The sequence below is a fragment of the Ursus arctos genome, chromosome X (genome assembly GCF_023065955.2).
Source record: "Ursus arctos isolate Adak ecotype North America chromosome X, UrsArc2.0, whole genome shotgun sequence".
Classification (NCBI taxonomy): Eukaryota; Metazoa; Chordata; class Mammalia; order Carnivora; family Ursidae; genus Ursus; species Ursus arctos.
In genome coordinates this window covers 98,604,411-98,627,359 of record NC_079873.1, presented here as the reverse complement: position 1 = coordinate 98,627,359, position 22,949 = coordinate 98,604,411, and the positions used below count along the sequence as shown (strand labels likewise).

At 41.0% G+C, this 22,949-nt stretch overlaps 1 protein-coding gene across 1 annotated transcript; it reads right to left on the bottom strand.

The window, feature by feature from the left end:
• Nucleotides 1–2,504: 2,504 nt before the first annotated feature.
• On the bottom strand, nucleotides 2,505–4,196 carry LOC113270992 (testis-expressed protein 13D-like). The gene is made up of 2 exons (XM_026520663.1): nucleotides 3,585–4,196; nucleotides 2,505–3,332 (listed from the first exon to the last, which is right to left on the bottom strand). The coding sequence occupies exons 1-2, from the start codon at nucleotides 4,194–4,196 to the stop codon at nucleotides 2,505–2,507; spliced, it is 1,440 nt and encodes a 479-aa protein (XP_026376448.1).
• Between the last annotated feature and the right edge of the window lie 18,753 nt (nucleotides 4,197–22,949).

Sequence of the window (22,949 nt, the reverse complement as noted above, 5' to 3'; positions counted from 1 at the left end):
AGCCTGTATTTGGTTTTCTATAATCCTGATCATTTTTTCTAAATTTTTAAATTTAAATTCTATTAATTAACATATAGTGTATTATTAGTTTCAGAGGTAGAGTTCAGTGATTCATCAGTCTTATGTAATACCCAGTGCTCATTACATCATGTGCTCTCCTTAATGTCCATTACCCAGTTACCACATCCCTTCACCCCCCTCCCCTCCAGCCACCCTCAGTTTGCTTCCTATGATTAAGAGTCTCTTATGGTTTGTCTCCCTTTCTCATTATCTTGACCAAATTTTGCTAAGGGAGAGAGGAATGACTTAGAGAAGAGAGTGAATGGAGGGAGAATACTGTTTATGATACCTAAGCACTCCTTATTCCCTGCCAGGACCCTGGGGAGAAGGTAGGGCCCCAGAGGGGAATGGCCGCTGGGTGCATGTAGGGAAATGGACCCTAGGCATTAGGGCTTCCAGCATTGACAGACACCTCCAAACACCACTGGCCCTGGAGAAGCAAACATGCCCACCTTCAAGGGACCATCTGGACTTGGTTGGTAAGGGTAGCATGGAATGAAGGCCCCACGAAAACCCCTTCCCCCTCCCATTCTTGGGTAATTCTCATTATGAGAGGAGCCCTCTCATAATGAACAAGATTGAACTTTCCTTCACCTCAATGGGATAGAAGGAAGATGAAGATTTAAGCTGCCACCTCTGATTAACCTGCCCCAACACATTACACAGAAGACACAGCAGGCAAGTGCACACTCTTTATTAATAATTAGATCAGAAAAACCCTGGCAGAGGTTGAGCTTGGTGAGCTGGGCAGATCTCATGGGAGAAACTACAACATCTTTTGTCCAGACCGAGGCTGATCTACCTTCCCATCCCCTGGGCTCCACCCCGGCTCCCTCCTTACTTGTAGCAGCTGCCTCAGAAGAGCAGAGAGCCTGGAAGAGAATACACCAAGCGGAAGAGAAGGGGATGGGGGCATTCTCAAGAGTGCTTGTCCCAGTCCAGTATTATTTTTAATCCAATCCAAGAGAATCATGATGTCTGTCCTTGGAATCCACCTTGTTCTTCATCCACTCTTGACTGGAAAGGGTCTTGGAATGAAAGTAGCCAAGACTGAGGGTTCAAGTGCATAGCCAATACTCCCTCGAGCACTGTCTTTAAGTCACCCAGTAGTCTTTCAGGTAACCAGGAAAATGGTTTTTCCCTCTCAAAGGAAGAAATCAGACTTTCAGAAAAGTCCTGCCTGTACTTTGTGATGCTACTTTCCCAATCTTTGCGACAGCTCATTCATTTCACCTAGGAGCGATAAGATGAGCAGTCTGGTAAATCTTCTCATGAAAATCTCTGATGTTGTTCCCAGAACTGCAAAAATACCTATGTTATTTCGATTGGGTTTACCCAAAGGCCAAAGGCAAAGAAGTCACCTCTGATCTCAAAGTATGCTCTCTCCTATCATCTAAGCAAACTCACCAAAAAGTTGTGATGTGTGCATTAAATATTAACATATTGCTCTAGCTCCTAACATACATTAGGTAATCAATAACTACTTGTTTAATGAATTAAATGTAATCCATCAAATTTGCTATCATCAATAGAATTTAACACTCCAACACCCCCCCAACTCTTCCAAATTAATCCCAACAGAGAAATTATATTCTAACAAAATTGTTTTGCCCTCCTTTCCCCCCTAATGAGTGTCAGAGCATCTCTTCTTCCCTGACTTCCTCTCACTCTTCTCAGCTCCAGCCAATGGGGGTCTCAGTGAGGTGCGGGTCAGCTGGAATCAAGGTGTGATTTCTTTAGACTCTTGGGAGATCTTCTAATGGGACGGGTTCAGCTTCTTCAGCAACAAACAAGTTCTGTGGGGCTCAGAGACACAAAAACAGGCCCTCACCTATAAAACTTAAAAACAAGAAGCAAACATGAATGCTGTAGTAGTTTAAAAAGGAATAATAGCATTTTCAAGAAAAAACAGTGCTCCTAAAATTCAATATAAGTTATAACTATATACATAGTTATATGTATATACTATATACTATAAATACATGGTTGTTCCTATCCAATGACATAACATTTTCAGGAAAGGGAGGTTAATAAGAAAACAGAAGAGTGAAAAAGGAAAAGGCTTCAGGACTTCAGCCTCTCCGGGGTGTCAACCAATCAGCATCAGCTATCCAGAATCCACCACCTGTGAACTTAAATGCAAATAGAAGAAACCCCCCATTTAAAACATGTGATACTCAAAAAGTAGTCTATCCTTGTTAAAATAAATATATAAAATAAAAACATAGATACATATATGCTTTTGTGTGTGTGTGTAATCAGAATGATTTTTAAAAAGTAATTATTGGGTAACAGGATAATGGACGATTTTATTTAATTTTCTATACTTTAATTTTGGTTTTCAAATTTTCTGTGAAGTAAATGAGTTACTTTTTGATCAGAAGGGGGTCTTACAAAATTGGTTTTTCTTTGCAGTGTTTCCATTCTTACTTACCTTTCTAAAATTAGTGAGTTTGTCCTGGGTCCAGACCTCCACCCTCAACTGCCACACAGACTTTCTTGCATTTATAGCAGGCCTTGCGCCATGAAAAATTCATGGCTTTACACCATGGGCAGTCCCAATTCTTTGGACTGCATCCTGAGGCAGGCTTCCCCTGGTCTTGGGAATCCACGGCTTTTTTCCCTTTTAGTTGCTTGGTCTTCTGCCCCGGAGGCTGCTGTTTCTTGGGGCTTTTTCTCACACCACTGCTCCTGCTGCTTCCCGGTGGGGATGTCCCCTGGGGCCTCTCTGGATCTTCCTGGCTGTGGCTCTTGCTGTTCTCCAGGGGATACTTCTCCTGGGGCATCACTGGACATTCCTTCTGGCTGGAGCTTCTGTCTCCCAGGGGTGCTGTCCCCTGAGGTCTCTCCAGATCTTTCTGGCTGTGGCTCCCGATGTCCTCCAGGGAAGTTATTCCCTGGGTACACACAGGACCTTCCTCTTGGCTGTGGCTTCTGCTGTCCCCCAAGGGACATCCCCCCTGGAGGGTCTCAGAATATTCCTCCTGGTCACAGCACCTCTGGTCACACAGCGGTGCCATCTGCTCCTGAGCCCCTACTGCAGCCCATGTGCCAGGCGGGTAGATCCCGAGAAGTGGCATCTGGGGCATCTGGGGTGGGACTGCTGCTGCTGCTGCTGCTGCCGCTGCTGCGCCTGCTTCTACTACTACTGAGTGTGGTAGAGGTGTCGAGTATGGGAATCCCATTGGGAATGATGCAGAGAATGGGAATGGATGTGACACCTGCCCTGGCAGAGAGGGTTGCACAGCCTGGGCCCAGGAGCTTGGAGGTGCCTGCACATAAAGCAGAGCTGCTGGAGCTGCTGCTGCTGGAGCTGCTGGAGCTGCTGGAGGAGGTGCTGCTGCGGTTGTTGCTGCTGGAGCTGCTGCTGGCGCTGCTGCTGCTGCTGCTGCTGCTGCTGCTGCTACTGGAGCTTCTGCTGGGGCTGCTGCTGCTGCTACTGGAGCGGCTGCTGGGGCTGCTGCTGCTGCTGCTGCTGCTGCCGCCACTGGAGCTCCTGCTGCTGCTGCTGCTGCTGCTGCTACTGGAGCTGCCATCTGGGCCTCCGAACGGTGCATGGCCTGTGCGCCTGTAGCCATCATCTTGCCCTGCTCATCTACATCCACTGGCCATGCAGCGGCCCCACGCTGTTCTGCTCCCGACTCAGACGTGACCTCCTGAGGAGGGTGGTCAGCCGGGGCCGACTTCTCTGCCAGGAGCAGTCGCCCACGCAACACATTTCTCTCATCCAACACCTGCTGCAGAGCAGCCCGCGCGCATCGAAGCTGCGCAGCCACCTCCTTGCGCTCCCCACGCAGCCGCCGCAGCTCGGAGGCCAGGGCCCAGGCAGCGGTCTCTCGCTCCTCTACTTGCTCCTGCAGCCCATAGACCCGGCGTGCCTGCTGCTCCTGCTGCCTGGCGCCCGCCCGCACGCCCAAGGCCAGCGCGCTCCACGTACAGGCTCTCTTAATGGCGCGCGGCACCTGAGGGTCGGCCAGGACACTTCTAAGCCGGTCCTCTACCTCATTCCAGGGCCGTGAGCGGAAGGCCACGTAGAAATCTGGGCCGCCGCCGTTCATGAGGACTTCGTTGTTGATGAACCTGATCACTTCCATGTGGCGGAACCCGCTGGCGTGGTCCCCAAAGTCAACCGCCATGGCTGCTGCGGCCTAGTTAGCCAACCGCCTCACAGGCGATGCCGCCCCTGCTGCCGCCAGTAAATGGCCGCCCCTCACCTCCCCACTCAGTCCTACGAAAGTCGTTTCCCAGTCCTGGCCTCCTCCTTGGCTTCTTTTCTCCCTCACTCCCAAGTTTTTCCTCAAAAAGAGAAGAAAAAAAGAAAAGAAAGAAAAGCGGGTTCTCTCACCACACCAACCCCCGGTGCGTGAAAGGCGACGACGGCGTGATGCGTCACTGACAGGATCTCTGAGCCACGCACGTCACCGCAAGGTGTTCTGGGACCCATCTCCTGGGCCAAGCGCCCCCTGGAAGGCGAACCGGGTGGATGGCTGCATGGTGGATGGCTGCATTGGGTAGTACAGTGAGTCCAGACAGGGACGGGGCACATCAGATTCCTTGGAGATAATAATAGTTGTCACTCGTGCACATAAGGTCTTGGATGGGACTTTCAAACACACACACTCCAGTCAAAAAAAACGGGTGGGTCAGAGAAGGTCAGAGAACTTCTGGGGGAGGGAGGAAGAGAGTTGAGGTGGAGGCTGGGGTGCAGGACCCCCTGTTCGGGGAGATAAATAGGGCGCAAGCCTGGGGTCTATCAAACCTAGAAAAGGGGCAGGACAGTGTTAAGAGTGAAGGCTGTGCTTGTGCTACTGCTGTGGGAAAGGGAACGAAGCTGCGCATTGGGGCAGCAGGGGGAACCAGGTGAAGAAGAGCAGGAATTTGCCACCCCAAAATATGCCACTTGGGCACATTACTTTGAGTTGAAGTTACTTAAGAAACAGCTGATACAAGCAGGACACTCTAACCCTCCTTTGTGCCCCTGAAAGGAGGAAATAAATCACCCATGTGAAGTATACCCTCTCTTACCCAAAGAGTAGAAGGCACCCTTACCAACAGAAATAGGGAATGAATTTAGGGCTGAAAAGGCTAAATAAAACACTTTATTACGTCTTCATTAATTTATAACCCCAAACCCAAACCTCTTTGTCTTGTCAATCTGTTACAATTTTTTTGTTTGTTTTCAAGTTATAAAAGCTGCCTGGTTTAGTCACTTTTTTAAGTCTTATATTTATATGGGGCTCCTGTATGTATGAAATTAAATTTGTTTTTCTCCTGTAAATCTGTCTTATGTTAATTTAATTATTAGGCCAGCCAAAGAACCCAGAAGGGAAGAAGGGAAAAGTTTTCCACCTCTAAGTTTTGGCACCTGATGTGGGACCCTCCACTACCTAGACATTGCTCAGTCTGGGGCTGCTGCAGCTGAGAGATCCTGGGATCTGAAAAGAGCCCACAGAAGGTAAGAATTCTTACCACATAGGTCTTCTGGATATCTGCTCACAGGGTCTGGTGTAAGTGAGAGTGAGAGTCCTTTTCTTCTTCTAAGTTTAGTTTAACAGGAGAATATCAGGTTCCTTGGATATAGTGACTCTGGTAAATATTATGAGTACTCTTGTTTTTTTTTAAGATTTTATTTGTTTATTTGACAGAGAAAGAGCCTGAGCACGCGCACAAGCAGGGGAGTGGCAGGCAGCGGGAGAAGGAGAAGCAGGCTCCCTGCTAAGCAGAGAGCCCAAAGCAGGGCTCAATCCCAGGACCCTGAGATCATGACCTGAGCCAAAGGCAGACGCTTAACTGACTGAACCACCCAGGCACCCCTAGCCCTCTTGTCTCCTATTGATCTCTTTCCTCCCAGAGATGGTCATTGTTTTCTTTTGTCTTTGTCCTTCGTGTCATTTGTCACGAGGGAAACCATAGGGTAAAATGCTTCACAAACTGGTGAGTTCACAGCTCTCACCAGACTGGCATCCGTTTAGACAAACTTGGCTGTGGCTCCTTTATGTAAAAAACAGATGAGGTTTTCTTTTCATCTTGGTCTGTCCTGAGAGTATGGCATTGTGACCAATGAGAATATTCTCTCTGGTCTCTGGCAGCCAGAAGGTATAAGTACTGGCTTGCTTCTGGTAGCCAGCCAAATGAGCTGGGAATCCAACATGAAGTCACAGGCAACATTCTCTTTGTCCAACTGTGCCAGCTCTCAGGGGAGTTTGTCATAAGGTGTCCCAGTTCATAAGGGGCCTTTGTTGTCTAAACCATTGTTGTCTCGTTAGTGCTGGAAAAGTATAATTCTAATAGCACCTGCTTAGTGGCATAGATTAGTGGGTCTGTGACTGGAGACATCTCACATTCTCATGGGAAACTGGAGACACCATTTTCACTACACTATTCTTACTACTGGTGACAACAAAGGTTTTTGCTTTCTTAGGCTAACTCTGGGAGTGAACCCTCTGGATCTTGTGAACACTACATCTTTTGCACACTCTTTTGGGATGCCTCATGTTCGTGGTTAAGCTATGAAAAGTTTTACTGGTTTGAGTCTCTATTGAGATTAATATAAGATCCTACTCGTCAATGCCAGACAATAAATTCTTTGAATTAGAAAAACTTCTATATTTGAAAAAAAAATTAAAGAGCTCTCACCCTAAACCACTGCCTTGTTGGTACCTATGGAAAGACCAAATTATAAAGTGGATACAGAGGAGGATAATTACTAGATTAGAGACTCCCTTAACAAGATTAAAGAACAGAAATTAGAACAAAAATTAAAGTCTACATCCAACATAAATTCCAGCTTTGTCACTAAATTACACATCTGAAACTAATATTACACTGTATGTTAACTAACTGGAATTTAAATAAAAACTTTAAAAAAAAATAGAATAATAAAATCCAGCCCTGTCTCCTCAGCAAATTCCCTTAGCTCCTAAAACTCCTTCATGTTCCCCAGAAAATCCCTTAAACATCCAGCTGCCTGTTTTAACCTCCCTTTCCCTACAAGATTTACCACAAGCACTCTGGCCTGATCTCCAGGTCTAGGGTACACAGGTTACTCACGTAAATGTTGAAAGCTAGGAAGTGAATTTAGCAGAAGCACAAAGATAGGTGGTAGGATTCACTTTGCTCTGTCCCTTACAACAACTCCTGCTCTCCAGAGCTCTGTAATCAGGCTCATTTGTATTTCCCTTGGGTGCAATGGAACAAATCATATTTAAATAAGAAGGAACAGATTGGATTTCTGGTGACAGATCCAATGGTCAGAAAGGTTTTCCTCTTTTGCAATAGATTGGGCCAAGAAAGAAAGTGATGAAATAAGGTAAGAAGCAACAGTGAGAAAAAGGTATACAGGTCTGGTCTGGTCATGTTGGGAAAGCTGTCTCCTTCAGCTGTCATCTGCTTCAATTCCTAGAAATCTTTATTTTCAGGTCATCAGTTGGTGTGCAGATCTAGTCAGGGTTTGGTGCTTTCTGTAGATGTGAGGGGTCTGTTCTTTGGAGGTCAGAAGCACAAGGGTTGGTTAACAGTACCTGATAGGGGTCTTTCCATCAGGGTTGAAGAGAGTCTTTCTGGACATGTTTTTTCTAATAGATGAAATTTCTGGGCTGTAATGTGTGATGTTTAAGGTCTTTGTCTCTGGAGAGTACACTGTGGAAAGACTGTTCTACTAAAGCATGGTTATTCCCAACAGAAGCAATTAGGCCTTTGCAATATTTAAGTATATCTCCTTTTACCATTTGTGGATGGAAAGAAGCAGGAGCCAAGTACATTGGCCATCCTGTGATTATCTTAAAGGGTGAGAGTTTATGAGTTCCAAAAGGGGATGACCTGAAATTTAGAACCACTAACGGCAGTGCTTTTGGCCAGGGTATTTGAAGGATCTCTACAAATTTTGCCTAATAATGCTGTTGGTGCATTTGGTTAGCCCTGAGGCAGTAGAAGCACAGTAGAAGTGTTAACACCAGCCAAACAGCACAGACCTGTTAAAGTGAATTCCCTGGTCACTATGGAGGTCGAGGTGGATTCCCCAGGTAGGGATGATCTTTTCCAGTAGGATTGTAGCCACAAAAGTAGCAGTCCAGTAAGAAAACATACAAACCATTACCAAGACATATTTATATCCATGAGATAGGGGAAGCTAAATAAAATCCATCTGCCAAACTTAAGTGGTCCATTGGGCAATTTGAAGTTTCCAGGAGCAGTTGCAGATAGCTTTTCCTGAACTATATTTCAGGCAGGTGGGACAAGCAAAGTAGGCACTCTGTGGCCTTATTAACATTTAGCCACTAGTATTAGTTTATAAAAGTTTTTGTTTTAGACTTTTGTTTTGTAGACTAAAGATTCATTGCATGTATAGTAGTCAGTAATGGGAACTGGATTATTATTTGGCCCAACCCAGAGTTTTCTTTTTTTATTGAACCAATATTTAGTAGATTTCCGATATTGTTTTTACTTTTCTGGGGCCAATTGTTGGACATCTCTACTCAATTTTTCTGGATTATTATTCGGAGGAACATCCCTTTGGACCAAGACAGAAGTTTAGTTGTTTCTTCCTTTGAGAGCAGAATGTTTTGCAGAAATAGTCATTGAGGTGGTTTCCATTAGCCTCCAGGGAATCAAGTTTGGAATGCACAGGGATCTTGATACTGGCCAAAGTGTCTGCAAGAGTATGGCATCTAATAATTTCTGCATATAAAGGCCGTTTTTAATTTTGTCTCCACTGGAAGTAAGGAAGCCTTGCTGTTTCCATAACATTCCAAAGTCATAAACTATTCCAACATACCTACTGTTAGTATAAATATTTGCAGTTTTCCCCTTGGCTAAAATGCAGGTCTGATCAATAGTATACAATTCAGTCTGTTGAGCCAATTCAGCCAAGGGCAAATGTGTTGCCTCAGTGACTTCAAAAGGAGTTGCAATAGCGTACCCAGCATAATATTTATCATTTTCACCTTTTAAATAAGAACCATCAGCAAACCACGGAGAGTTAGTGTTATACAAAGCAGTTTCCCGTAAGTCATCATGAGGAGTCAGGAGGTGATCTGTGAGAATTATAGTCATGAGGAGTATTTCATGGGGAGTCAGGAGGTGATCTGTGAGAGTTATAGTCATGAGGAGTATTGCCCATAGAGAAGGGAAGACGGGTGGCAGTGTTAAGATTATTACAATGAGGAAAAGAGAGTTTGGAATCCAATTTTGACAGTAGCCAGCTGGCCTGAGAAAACCTTGTAATTGGCACTTAGTTTTGGAAAGTTCGGGATGCCATGAAGCCTATTTGGATTTAAATACAGCCCGTGTTCTGAAATCAGGTGCCACAAATATCAAACCCGAGTTTGAGCAAATCACAGTTTCTCCTTGGAGGTTCTATGTTCCTTTAAGGCTAAAAGTTTTAACAGGTAGATGCTGCCTTTCCGCAAAGAGGCCTGAGAAGGAGAGGAGAGAAGCAAGTCATCTACATATTATAATAAAGTAGAGCTTCCAGGTAACTTTATATCATCTAAATCCACTTTTAAGATTTGGGAGTAGGAAGGATTTTTAGTAAAACCCTGGGACATTACTGTCTAGGTGCACTGCTTTCCTTCCCAAGTAAAGGCAAAGGATTATTGACTGGCCTTATCCACAGGGAAATCAATCACGGAAAGATCTGATGGAGCAAATAAAAGATATTGAAATGTCATCTGATTTCCATAGTTGACTCTTTTGGTTGCTACCAAATTCTAGAATCATCTCCCCCTTTCAGGAGAAAAATTCTAGCATGATATTTCTCTAAGAAATCTCAGCCTAATAAATGAACAGGGGTGGGGGAACCAAGAAGAAAAGTATCTGTATCTCTTAGAGAGCCTAAATGAAAGGGAATAAGTTTAGAGATAGAAACCTGTTTATATTTATTAAAGATCCTCACTCTTTGAACTGTTCCAGTACTTTCACGTAAGGGCTATTTAATAACAGTAAGCTCAAGCACCAAGAGGGTAGCTCCAGTGTTGATAAGAATTCTCTAAGCCAAGTAAGAGGAAGGATTGGGAAAAGCCCTGTAGTTCCTCAGAATTGTATAGTTGGGAGTTCAGAGGGCATTGGAAATGCTGGTGAGAGGGCTGAACATACCTGGAATGCTTACATTTGGAACAATCTTTCTTCCAGTGCCTTGGTTTTTTGCAAGAGTGGCAGAGACCAGGACGGGTTTGTTTTTTGTTTAGAGGCTTCCATTTGTTAGATCTGAAAATCAAGGATTTTACTTTTAGGTCTTCCTTTTACTTGAATCCTCTAGGGTATAGGTGAGCTGATTTGCTAAAAACTGAATCTGGAGTGGATAGTTTCCCATTCCATCCTAGTCCTTTTAACTACAGGGGAAAGATCACAGTTCAGCCCTTTAATGAACATAAAGTTGAAGGCTACCTGTGTAGATTCAGCATCCATAAGGAGGCCAGAATTTTCCTTAAAAACAATTTGGAGGTGACTGTAATAGTTGTCCACAGGTTCACTGGGTTTCTGAATGGTAGCAATTGCCTAGCCTGATCATATAAAAAGGCATTGGGGTTGGTCTCTCATTTAAAGTTCTAGAAATTTGTTCAGGATCATCCCAATCAGCTGTTTCCATCCAATGTTGGGTTTGGCCTTCACCAACAAGCATGTGAACCAGCTGGTACAAATCTGAGGAATGTGTTTGTTAAGTCAGGATGACTATATTAAATTCCTTGGCAAATCTATGGGGATCTTCAATAACTCCAGGAAAATCTTTGACTATGGCTTATAATTCAGCCTTAGTCCAGGAGACATGGGAAATTAGGGGCTTAGCAGTAGGATCTTCAGAAGGTCTAATTTTAAAGATGTAGTTTCTAATGGATTCAGAGGAGGAAGGAACAAGGAGAAGTTCAGAGAAAAAGTGAAGTTTATCGAGAGAATTAGAATAAGAAGGTAGAAGGTAAAAGGAGGTGGGTATGGGAAGAAAGACCTGTGAAGCTTTTTGTCTTCTTTTAAATTGTTCACCTCAGTTAATTTAGAAATGGTAATTGTAAAGAGGCGATTTTAGAGTCCTGAATACACTTGGAAGCCTCAAGATACCAATTGAAATAGGGGTCCCATTCAGTTTATTTTAGAGCCATGGTTCTAAGAAAATCAAGTTTAGGGAGATCAAAAGCCCCCCATAATAGCCATTGGAGTTCTAAATTATTTTTGGTTAAATTGGTCCAATTAGTTAAAAATGCACATGAGCAGGGACCATAGTTTTTTTTTTAAGATTTATTTTATTTATTTTAGACAGAGAAAAAGCAGGACAGAGGGGCAGAGGAAGAGAAAATCTTAAGTAGTCTCTGCACTAAGCACAGAGCCTGACTCAGGGCTTCATCCCATGACCCTGAAATCACAACCTGAGCCAAAACCAAGAGTCACTTAACTGACTGTGCTACCCAGATGCCCCAGGAGAATAGTTTTTAAACATAAAATTGTCTGAGGTAATAGAAGGAGATCCCTCCTGACAGAATTTAGCAGATGGGGATCCCATTATTCGAAACCTATCAAGAAACTGAAGAGTACTCAGCAAGAAGAACAATACCTTCATAAAAGCAAAAACAAGAACAGATCCTGAATAAAGTCAGAGAGCTCAACCAAAAGGAGGGAGTTCATATCCAAGAGGAGATTTACTTAACTGAAAGTGCCGGGAATGGCCAGCAATCCCTGCACCAGTGGATGAAAGATTACACCGAACTTTGCTGTGAAAGAGAGGAGAAGGCAAGGGGGTCAATGCTCAGCGACAAAGACCCTTTGCTCTTCTTTGCTCCCGCTTTTATTAGTCCTTCAGGATAATCACAAATCCTTATCACTGTTTCTCAAGCACGTGATGTGTGACAGGGGGTCTTAACGGAAACTGGGAGGATCTGTTTACAAGGAACGGTCTCGGATATGCTAATCTGCATGTTCTACAAGTTCTGCTAAACATAGCCTAAGGGACAATGCCTCTGTCTCTTAGATCACAGGGTGGCTATTTCAGCTAAGAAAGCTTTGGGGGGAAGGCAGGTCCCCGTGGCATTCCACCGGCAGAGTGGTCATGCAGGCCTCGGCATTCCAAAGGCCTACGCCCTTCTCTGAAATCTTCCATTCCCTCAGCAGCTTCTGTGTTACATTTTAGCAAGCCAGGTATTATGGCTGATTTCATGCTCTGCATTAACCCCAACATGAAAGGAAGAAGATGACTCACAGAAGCAGAGAGCACAAGGGGCTCAAGTGGGTACTTCACATGGTTCCATAGGTCATTAGTTTCTCATGGGTTTGTCTCCTTTGGGTCCCTTCCTGGTCACCATGGTCACCATGTAATGTTGACCTTAGAAAACAAAAGATCCAGTTATTTTACCAGCAATTTAGTGTATCCCGGAATAGCAGAAGAATTGCAATTCAAGCAAACTATGACAACCATTGGCAAGTCTGGGGAATAGAGGAGAGGAGCCTGCTTTTATAGAAGAAAGAAGGAAGCTGGGAGGGGCTCTTTTGCTGAGTTCTCATTGACTGGGCTGTTGCTGGGGGAGAAATTCTTCCTCCTGCTGGGGTATGGAAAGTAAGCTGCTTTCTCTTAGGGGAATGTGACGTACGTTGCTCTAGAAATAATTCCAAGTCCACCTAACTTACCAACCCCAAATCTCTGTCCTGTACCTAAGAAAAAGATAGAAAATTTTAAGTAGTAATTACCACATGCTTCTGATGATAGAGAAATGTACCACAAAACTCCTAGGAGAAAACATACATTTTTTTCACCATCCCTTGAAGATGTAAATCTTAACATGTCTTTGAAATGTAAACACCCCAGGAGATAAAACACTGCCCACAATCACCTGAGACTGAAGAAAAAAGGGAAGAAAGAAGCTTTTTTATATACAAACTTCTTTAAAGGCTCCTTTGCCCAAACACTAGTCCACAGCCTTCATAAGATTACTTATGAAAAACAAATACAATTCTTAAGCGTCTTCTCCACAAATATTAGTAAAAAGTTTAGCCATCTGAGCAGGTACACAATTTACTCTAATTGCAGAAACACAATTTGAATCCAACTGTTATTTATAAATTAGTGAGTTCTGTATTACTGTACCTGATTCATGACCAAAATTTTAGAATGAAAGTTATAAGGTCTCTATATGTTTCTGTATGTCTATAAATGTGTGTCATGTATATGTGATATTTTCCTACTATGGGATGGTATTGCCAAAATTAATTTTTTAAAGGTTCCATTTAATTGGCTTAAAGGTTCCATTTAATTGGCTTAAAGAAAAATAAGTGCTTATCAAAATAAATATATCTAAGCTCTCAGAAATATATTTGAAATTAACTGAAATGTTTTTCAAGTTCACATGATTGGGAACAATCTTCAGTAAATAAAAGCTAGTTTAATTTTATTGGTTTAATTAAAAAAGGAATGTCTTCAGAGTTATCAGCATTAAATATAATGCAGACATACAACTTTTATTCTACCTGGGCTTATTAGTCAAATAAACTCATGTTATCTCTGCTACAAAATTTGTCAGCAAGAAAAGTTAACTTAAGATGATGGCTAGCTGCTTTAACGTCTCATGAAGTTTTCATGAGCAATCTAAATATGATTGTTTAAAACAAGTGATTTAGATGAAATGAGATAAAATTTTATAAGTAAAGTTTTCAATAATAATTGTATTGTATAATATGTCTACTTTAATAGTTTCCAAAATCTTTTTGGTAACTTTAAACCTTAAAGTTTTGGTAAATTAGGTTAAATGATGGAAATTCATTGACAATCTAGATCATTCCCAGATTAGATAAAATACTGAAACATTAGTTACTAAACATAGGTTTATCCACTTTTGGCTTCTTATTACAGAGAAACTAAAGATATTTGGATCTTTCAGTAAACATGTCCTGTGCCACATTGAAAAATTGGACTATAAAAAAAGTATATGCTTCTAGAAATCATGAAATAGATTCATAATTTTTTTATAATAATTTTTTATTATGTTATGTTAGTCACCATACAATACATCCCTAGTTTTTGATGTAATGTTCCATGATTCATTACTTGCATATAACACCCAGTGCACCATGCAATATGTGCCCTCCTGAATACCCATCACTGGCCTATCCCAATCCCCCACCCCCCTCCCCGCTAAAGCCCTCAGTTTGTTTCCCAGAGTCCATAGTCTCTCATGGTTCATTCCCCCTTCTGATTACCCCCCTTCATTCTTCCCTTTCTTCTCCTGCCAATCTTCCTATTTCTTATGTTCCATAAATGAGTGAAACCATATGATAATTGTCTTTCTCTGTTTGACTTATTTCACTTAGCATTATCTCCTCCAGTCCCATATATGTTGCTGCAAATGTTGTGAAATCATTCTTTTTGATGGCTGAGTAATAGTCCATTGTATATATGGACCACATCTTCTTAATCCAATCATCTGTTGAAGGGCATCTCAGCTCCTTCCACAATTTAGCTATTGTGGACAATGCTGCTATGAACATTGGGGTGCATATGGCCCTTCTCTTCATTATATCTGTATCTTTGGGGTAAATACCAAGTAGTGCAATGGCTGGATCATACGGTAACTCAATTTTTAACTTTTTAAGGGACCTCCACACTGTTTTCCAGAGTGGCTGTACCAACTTGCATTCCCACCAACAGTGTAAGAGGGATCCCCTTTCTCCACATCCTCTCTAACATTTGTTGTTTCTTGCTTCAGAGGGGAGGGGGGTGGGGGATTGGGATAGGCCAGTGATGGGTATTAAAGAGGGCACATATTGCATGGTGCACTGGGTGTTATATGCAAAAATGGATCATGGAACATTGCATCAAAAACTGGGGATGTACTGTATGGTGAGTAATATAACAAAATAAAAATTATTTAAAAAACTGCTTAATATAAAAGAAACTCCAAAGAAATTATAATCACCCTGTAAAATTGAAAGTAGAAAGCACTTAAAAATTCATGAGTATAAAATAAAATACGCTTCAATAAAAAAATTGTCACTTTGGTTAAATGGATAATTATTGTTTCACAGTGATCTGCGATCCTATTTAATCAAGTGTTTTAAAACCTTTTAATATTTTTTAAAGATTTCATTTATTTATTTGACAGAGAGAGAGAGCACAAGAAGGGAGAGGGAGAAGCAGGCTCCCTGTTAAGCAGAGAGCCTGATGCAGGGCTTGATCCCAGGACCCTGGGATCATGACCTGAGCCAAAGGCAGACACTTAACTGACTGAACCACCCAAGCACCCCAAAACCTTTTAATATTTTTGACAAACTTCCCCAAAATCAAATTCTAAATGAAGCTGATGTAGGAAAGATGTTAGGGTTCGAAGCTGATGGCCAAGAAAGAATTCTTGAGATGTCTTTGGTGCAAAAAGTTGATTTTATTAAAGCCCACAGACAGGACCCATGCACAGAAAAAGCTGCACTGGGGTCATGAGGAGTAGTCCATTATATACTTGCAAGTTGGGAAGGGATTAGTGATAGTGTAAGTCTCTAAGGAATTTTGAAAGCCAGGTTTCCAGGACCTTGAGGGGGCTAGCTATTGTTGAGAAAACGTCATTTATTACTGTCTAATAAAACCTTAGTCATGAGACCCTTCAGATGTATATCTGTGGGCCATATGCTTAGGGGATGATTGCCAACACATATCTTGGGAGGGTTAGAGATAAAGGAGATTTCTTTTTTTTTTTTAAGATTTTATTTATTTATTTGACAGAGAGACAGCCAGCGAGAGAGGGAACACAAGCAGGGGGAGTGGGAGAGGAGGAAGCAGGCTCCCAGCGGAAGAGCCTGATGTGGGGCTCAATCCCAGATCGCCGGGATCACGCCCTGAGCCGAAGGCAGACGCTTAATGACTGCGCTACCCAGGTGCCCCGATAAAGGAAATTTCTAAAGGAAATTTTATATGTTAAAGTAGGCTTACAAGATCCTGGCATGGGTATGGGGGGTGTGGGGCTAGCATTGCCTTTTGCCCTTAGCAAAGTGTCAACATCGAGGCAGTTGAGTCCCTAGAGGAATGTCACTCTGCCTGTTTCAAGGACTTGTCAATGGACTGTAGGTAATAAGAAAATTTAATAATTTTTCTTCTGCCTTTGGTTCCCACATCAAAGTCATTTTGATCTGGAACGAACTTAGAGATTTTCAGAGGGTCCATGGAACATCTCAAAGTTTTGTTCTCTCTTCTTCTAGTAAAAGAGATGTTAAACATTAACCTTGTTTATGTTAAATTACATGGGAAGCATTGTCAAATAAGAAGTGATGTTTAACCTTCTTAGGTTATATTTGTATGGGTATGGGTTATTAATATAAATGTTACAGAAATTGTATAAAATTCCTAAAACTGATATGTGATGTTATCAGTCATAATTCCAATTATTAATATTCTATATTAAAATGTGTATCACAGAAAAACCAAATTTCCTTGTCAACTGCATTATAATGAACTCTTATCAGATCTTTAATCATGGCCATTTTTAAGTCCTTTACCATTTATAAACAACAGTTGTTTAACTCTGATGCTTTTGCAAAAATGTACCTACAAAAGTATTTCATCTTCAAGGAGACCCATGGAAGGAACTCTAACAAGTACATGTTTCTGATAACTTTCAGACCATACCACTAAACTGAGTAAGAATTTACAGAACTCTAATGAAGAATATGACAGCTTCATTAAACTGCTAATAAAAGATCAAGACAAAAGAATTCATTACATGGGACTGAATGAACTGATGAAGATTGTATAATTTAAATGACTTTTTGAAACTTTTTTTTGTTTTTCTAGTTTTAAGGAAGCTATTTTCTCTTTTCTCTTAAACTATCAGCAGTTTGGTAAAGTGTACCTTTGTGAACAAAGATAAAACAATTATTTTTTTCCTTACCTGATCCTACCAGAATTCATAAACTCTTAGTGAGTATTCTTATTTTTGAGGTAGTATAGTTATATGCATAGTTCCATAAGAATCTGTTCTTCTTGTAACATGACACAATTGGAAACATTGGTTATATGACCAAGGCTTTGACTGGAATGTCATATCAGAAAAAGATGTACATAGACTCAGATATGACCAGAAAGCTTTAAGGAACTAAGGTTGACTTTCAGGAGCAAATAAAGCCTCTTGGAAAAACAGCCTAGTAACTTGCTTACGGGGTTCTGGACAACCTTACCAGGTGAGTAAAGAAAGTTTCTTCCTGCAGGCTCAGGAATCTTAAAATACTTTGGGAACCTCAGTAGTAGAGGAATTAATCCAAATGTGCAGGTATTGCAGGTCAAGTCTAATGTTGAGTACTTGGCTTGGCTTCCTAGGCTCTAGAGGTTTTTAAGAGTCAATCTGAGGGTTTTTTATGAAAAGTTCCAGTGAAACAGGCATAAAAAGCCTATATGGTCAAATCACTATTCTTGCTGTATTTATGAAAATAATCAGGCCAAGTTTAATGAGATTAGACTTATTTTGCAAACAAATTAGTCTTACTCAGATTATCTCTGATAGAAATGGAGGTGACAGTAGGGAAAAAATGTTTTCTGTGAAATCTGTAACATACTCTTGTGGATATCAGTTTCTAATCTTATTCATTGTCTTTGAGGTTTTGTTATCTACCTGTAAACTGAACTAGACTATCCTGAATTCTTCCAGTTTCCTCCCATATCTGTCCACAACTCTCCAAACTAACATTTCTAGTTTTTCTCCCACCCTTCTGACTTGAAATGGTTGAGAACTAAAACTGCCCTTGTCCTGAAGCCATGCAAGATAAAACTGGACAACTTGATATAAACTTCAGAGAAATTACAGAACAGACAGTCTTCATGTCTGTTGCTGTGTGGGCCACTCAGAAAGATCACCATAGACATTCAAACTGCAAACTAGGAAAATCTGTAAAAATTTCCACTACTTGCCTTCCTTCACTCCATCAAAAGATGCTATGAGCTAGACATCTAGAATTTTTTTGACTGGCTGCCCTCAGGACTCAGACTGGGTTTTTTGTCCACTCCAAACATTAACCATCATTTTCCTTTTGTTTCCATAGGAATACCTCTTATTAAATACCTGATGTAGATATTTACACCATACAGGCCTAACTTTGGGAACATACCTACATCACTGCCTCCTGAAATGAAGCACAGTTGTTTAACTGAATTGACCAATTTTCAAGACTAAAAGACTAGCTCAGTTAAATGGAGTGATCTACAACTCAGCTTCTGAATTGTGAAATTTCTTGCAAATTTCAACGGCAGGACTGAAAGAGAGCAGAATATGCCACCCCAAAATATGCCACTTTGGCATATTGATTATTTTTTATTAAAGTTACTTATGAAACAGCTGGAACAAAAAGGACACTGTAATCCTCCTTTGTCTCCCTGAAAGGAAGAAATAAATCTCCCATGTGAAAGGTAACCTTCCTGAAACAGAAGGGTAGCAAGCATCCTTATCACCAGAAATAGGCAATTTAGGGGTAAGAAGGTTGTATAAACAAACTTTGTTTCTTCATTAATTTACTACTCCCAAGATAAACCTTCTCATATCCTCAATTCTTCACAAATTTATTGTTTCTTTATTTAGAAGGTATAAAATCTGGCTGCTATGGACACTTCTTTGAGTCTCATATATTTATGAAGCTCCAGGACATATGAAATTAAATTTTTCTCCTATTAACTTATATCAATTTAACTATTAGGCCAGCCACAAACCTAGAAGTAAAAAAGGGAAAAAGTTTCTACCCCCACACAGGCTCAGTTATGTACCCTATACATGAGTAAAGGGAGAACCTGACAGCTATGGGGGACTACAATGCTCAAACCATTGGGGAAGGTTGGTGAGGGGCACTAGAAAGAGAACCACTGTGATAGTTGAGTGGGTAAGGAGAAAAGGGAAGTCAGACCAAGATGTTCTGGAAAAATAGGGAGCTATCAAGGGCAGGAGGCTATAGTGAGGATGAGTGACCTGATCCTGTGAACAAGAGGGAAAGACATTTCTAATTTCAGCATTCTAAACTGGAGTACTCTGATGAATGATGAGACAATGTTTGTGAATACGTATGGGAAAAGTCAATTGCGAATGTTGAAACTCATGTTTCTGGGGGCTTCCAGAGGACACCACAAGCCATGTAGAGTGGTTTACAATTATGAAGTGGAGGAAAGGGGGCTGCCCTTTGCTCAGCAGCTTCTCTTACCTCTTGGTTGCCAAACTGTCTTCAAGCTTCCTGCATAGTTCCTGCCTCACTTCCTTTCACAATAAACATTAAAGTTTCTCTTCTCAACATTAAAGCTAACTCCTTCACCTATAATTTAGATCCCAGCCTCTCCCATCTCTTCAGGAAGTTCAGTCCAGTCATGGTCTCTCCACTGTCTTCTCTATTTCAGTCTCTTCCTCTCTACTTCCTCCTTCCCCATCATGGTATGAACATGTTCAAGATTTGTCTATGCTGTATAATGTTCTTGTCTTCATTTCCTGTACCTTAATTTCCGCCCATAAAACTACAGAAAGTATTCGAAGGGCACCACCAGTAACCTTCTCCCCTCTCTTAATCCAAGTTTCTTCTAACTTGAAATGTCTGTGGCCATTGACTATGTTGACCACTCCCTTTTTGAAATTCATCTCCCTTTTCTTCTGGAACACCAAACTCTCTCAATTTTTCTCCTGTCTTTATGACTGCTTCTTAGTTTCCTTCTACTGCCTGCTATGTTTCCATTCATTCCTAAATACTGGCATCTCCCTGAGTCTTGTCCTCAGACCCCCCTTTTTTCCCAGGCACTTTCCCTCATTTCAAATACTCTTTCTATCTGATCCTGTCTATTCTCTTGTTCTTGGCTACCATTATTAATTGTGAAAGACTCACACAACTTTCAAGTCCTTCTCTGCGTCCTACTAAGCTTCAGGTTCACCTAAACAACAACTTAGAAAGCTTTACCTGGATCTTCCATAGGCACATTACTCTCTACAAGTCCTAATGTCATCAACACTACTTTGGATGACTGTATTGCCAACTTTCTTAACATTTTTAAGGATCTGCTTCTTCAAAGAGTTGTTGCAAAGGTGAAATAAAAAAATATATATGTATATATATATGTATATATATGTATATATATATGTATGTATATATATGTATATATATACATATATATGTAAATATACATATGTAATTGTCCCTTTCACTATATCATCCTCGTTAGTATTAAAGAAGTCTTCATGCAGAAGATGGGACTTTATCTGGAAAGTGTGATTTGGACAACAGGTAGACTTTAGATGAGGATAGTGAGGGGCAAAACAAACCTGAAATTCACAAAAGATGTTTCTCTGTCATTTACTAATGAACTGCTTGGCCAAGATTTGTTCCAGGTCACCCTGTTCTGCCATATCCAGTTGAATTATATTGCTCAATTCATATGACAACTGCCTCTTGTGCTTTCATTTCATTATGTTTTTAGAAGCTGTCATCTGGTCCCCCACCTACCTGCCTTCTACATTTCAGCTATTTTCATGGGTGCTCTTTGCTAGAGCTACACATCTAATACCATCAAGGATGCACCATGTGTGTGCTGGCATTTGTGATATTTGCAGCATCTATGTTGCCTTCTGGGTACTGAAGGCATCATCTGCCTCTGATCAGAAACAAAACATATTCTGTATATGCAAGTAAAAACAGGGTTGTTGAAGCATAGAATTAAGATGACAGTGGAATATACAGAAAAATTAAAATTCACATTAAGGGGATAATTATGAGGGTAAATGATTTTGTATATAATAATCATCTCTTCTTAGGCCAGTAATAGAAAAATAAAAAGAAAATGGGCAATTCTGGCATGACCCTGAAATATTAAAAAGCCACATTTGTTGTATTTATCTAGTTCTTTATATAGATAACCAGAAAGATAACATTTTTCCCTAAAAATAACTTTTTCATGCTTGGACCAGTTCAACTTGCCAGGTATTGAATAAATATTATAAGTAGCAACACTGTTTTTACTAGCTATATAAAAATTCATTCCGGTGTAAGAGGAGCAATTATCAATATTACCAGCTCTAATTTTCAAATTGGCACTAATCATTGTTGCATATTAAGTGAAGGTAGACGTGATTCCATTTAAAATAAAAGTAAAGTTGTTCACTGATGATCTTTTCAATAGTCATTTGCATATTTATGTTATAAATAATAATAATGGTGCCAATAAAAAGTTTCTCTTCTGGGCTTTTTTTAATGTTTTTTTATTATATTATGTTAGTCACCATACAGTACATCCCTGGTTTCTGATGTAGAGTTTGATGATTCATTAGTTGCATATAACACCCAGTGCACCATGCAATACGTGCCCTCCTTACTACCCATCACCAGCCTATACCATTCCCCCACCCCCCTCCCCTCTGAGGCCCTCAGTTTGTTTCTCATAGTCCATAGTCTCTCATACTTCATTCCCCCTTCTGATTACCCTCCCTTTCTTTATCCCTTTCTTCCCCTACCGATCTTCCTAGTTCTTATGTTCCATAGATGAGAGAAATCATATGATAATTGTCTTTCTCTGCTTGACTTATTTCACTTAGCATTATATCCTCCAGTGCCGTCCATGTTGCAGCAAATGTTGAGAACTCGTTCTTTCTGATAGCTGAGTAATATTCCATTGTATATATGGACCACAACTTCTTAATCCAGTCATCTGTTGAAGGGCATCTCAGCTCCTTCCACGATGTAGCTATTGTGGACAATGCTGCTATGAACGTTGGGGTGCATATGGACCTTCTCTTCACAACGTCTGTATCTTTGGGGTAAATACCCAGTAGTGCAATGGCTGGGTCATAGGGTAGCTCAATTTTTACCTTTTTAAGGGACCTCCACACTGTTTTCCAGAGTGGCTGTACCAACTTGCATTCCCACCAACAATGTAGGAGGGATCCCTATTCTCCACATCCTCTCCAGCAATTGTTGTTTCTTGCCTTGTCTATTTTTGCCATTCTAACTGGCGTAAGGTGGTATCTCAGTGTGGTTTTGATTTGAATTTCCCTGATGGCTAATGATTTTGAACATGTTTTCATGTGTCTGTTAGCGATTTGTATGTCATCATTTGAAAAGTGTCTGTTCATATTTTCTGCCCATTTTATGATTTGTTTATTTGTTTCTTGTGTATTGAGTTTGAGAAGTTCTTTGTAGATCTTGCATACCAGTCTTTTATCTGTAGTGTCATTTGCAAATATATTCTCCCATTCCATGGGCTGCCTCTTAGTTTTTTTGACTGTTTCCTTGGCTGTGCAGAAGCTTTTTATCTTGATGAAGTCCCACGAGTTCATTGTATCTTTTGTTTCTCTTGCCTTTGGAGATGTGTCATGAAAGAGGTTGCATTGGCCGATGTCATAGAGGTTGCTGCCTATGTTCTTCTCTAGGATTTTGATGGATTCCTGTCTCACATCAAGGTCTTTCATGCATTTGGAGTTTATTTTTGTGTATGGTGTGAGAGAGTGGTCAAGTTTCATTCTTTTGCATGTAGCTGTCCAATTTTCCCAGCACCATTTATTGAAGAGACTGTCTTTTTTCCACCGGATGTTTTTTCCTGCTTTATCAAAGATTAGTTGCCCAAAGAGCCGAGGGTCCATTTCTGGGTTCTCTATTCTGTTCCATTGGTCTATGTGTCTGCTTTTGTGCCAGTACCATGCTGTCTTTGTGATCACAGCTTTGTAGTACAGCTCGAAATCTGGCATTGTGGTGCCCCCACCTTTGTTTCTCCTTTTCAACAGTTCCTTGGCAATTCGGGGCCTTTTCTGGTTCCAAAGAAATTTAAGGACTATTTGTTCCAGTTCTTTGAAAAATGTCATCAGTATTTTGATCGGGATAGCATTGAAAGTGTAGATTGCTCTGGGTAGCATGGACATTTTAACTATGTTAATTCTTCTGATCCATGAGCATGGAATATTTTTCCATCTTTTTGTGTCTTCCTCAAT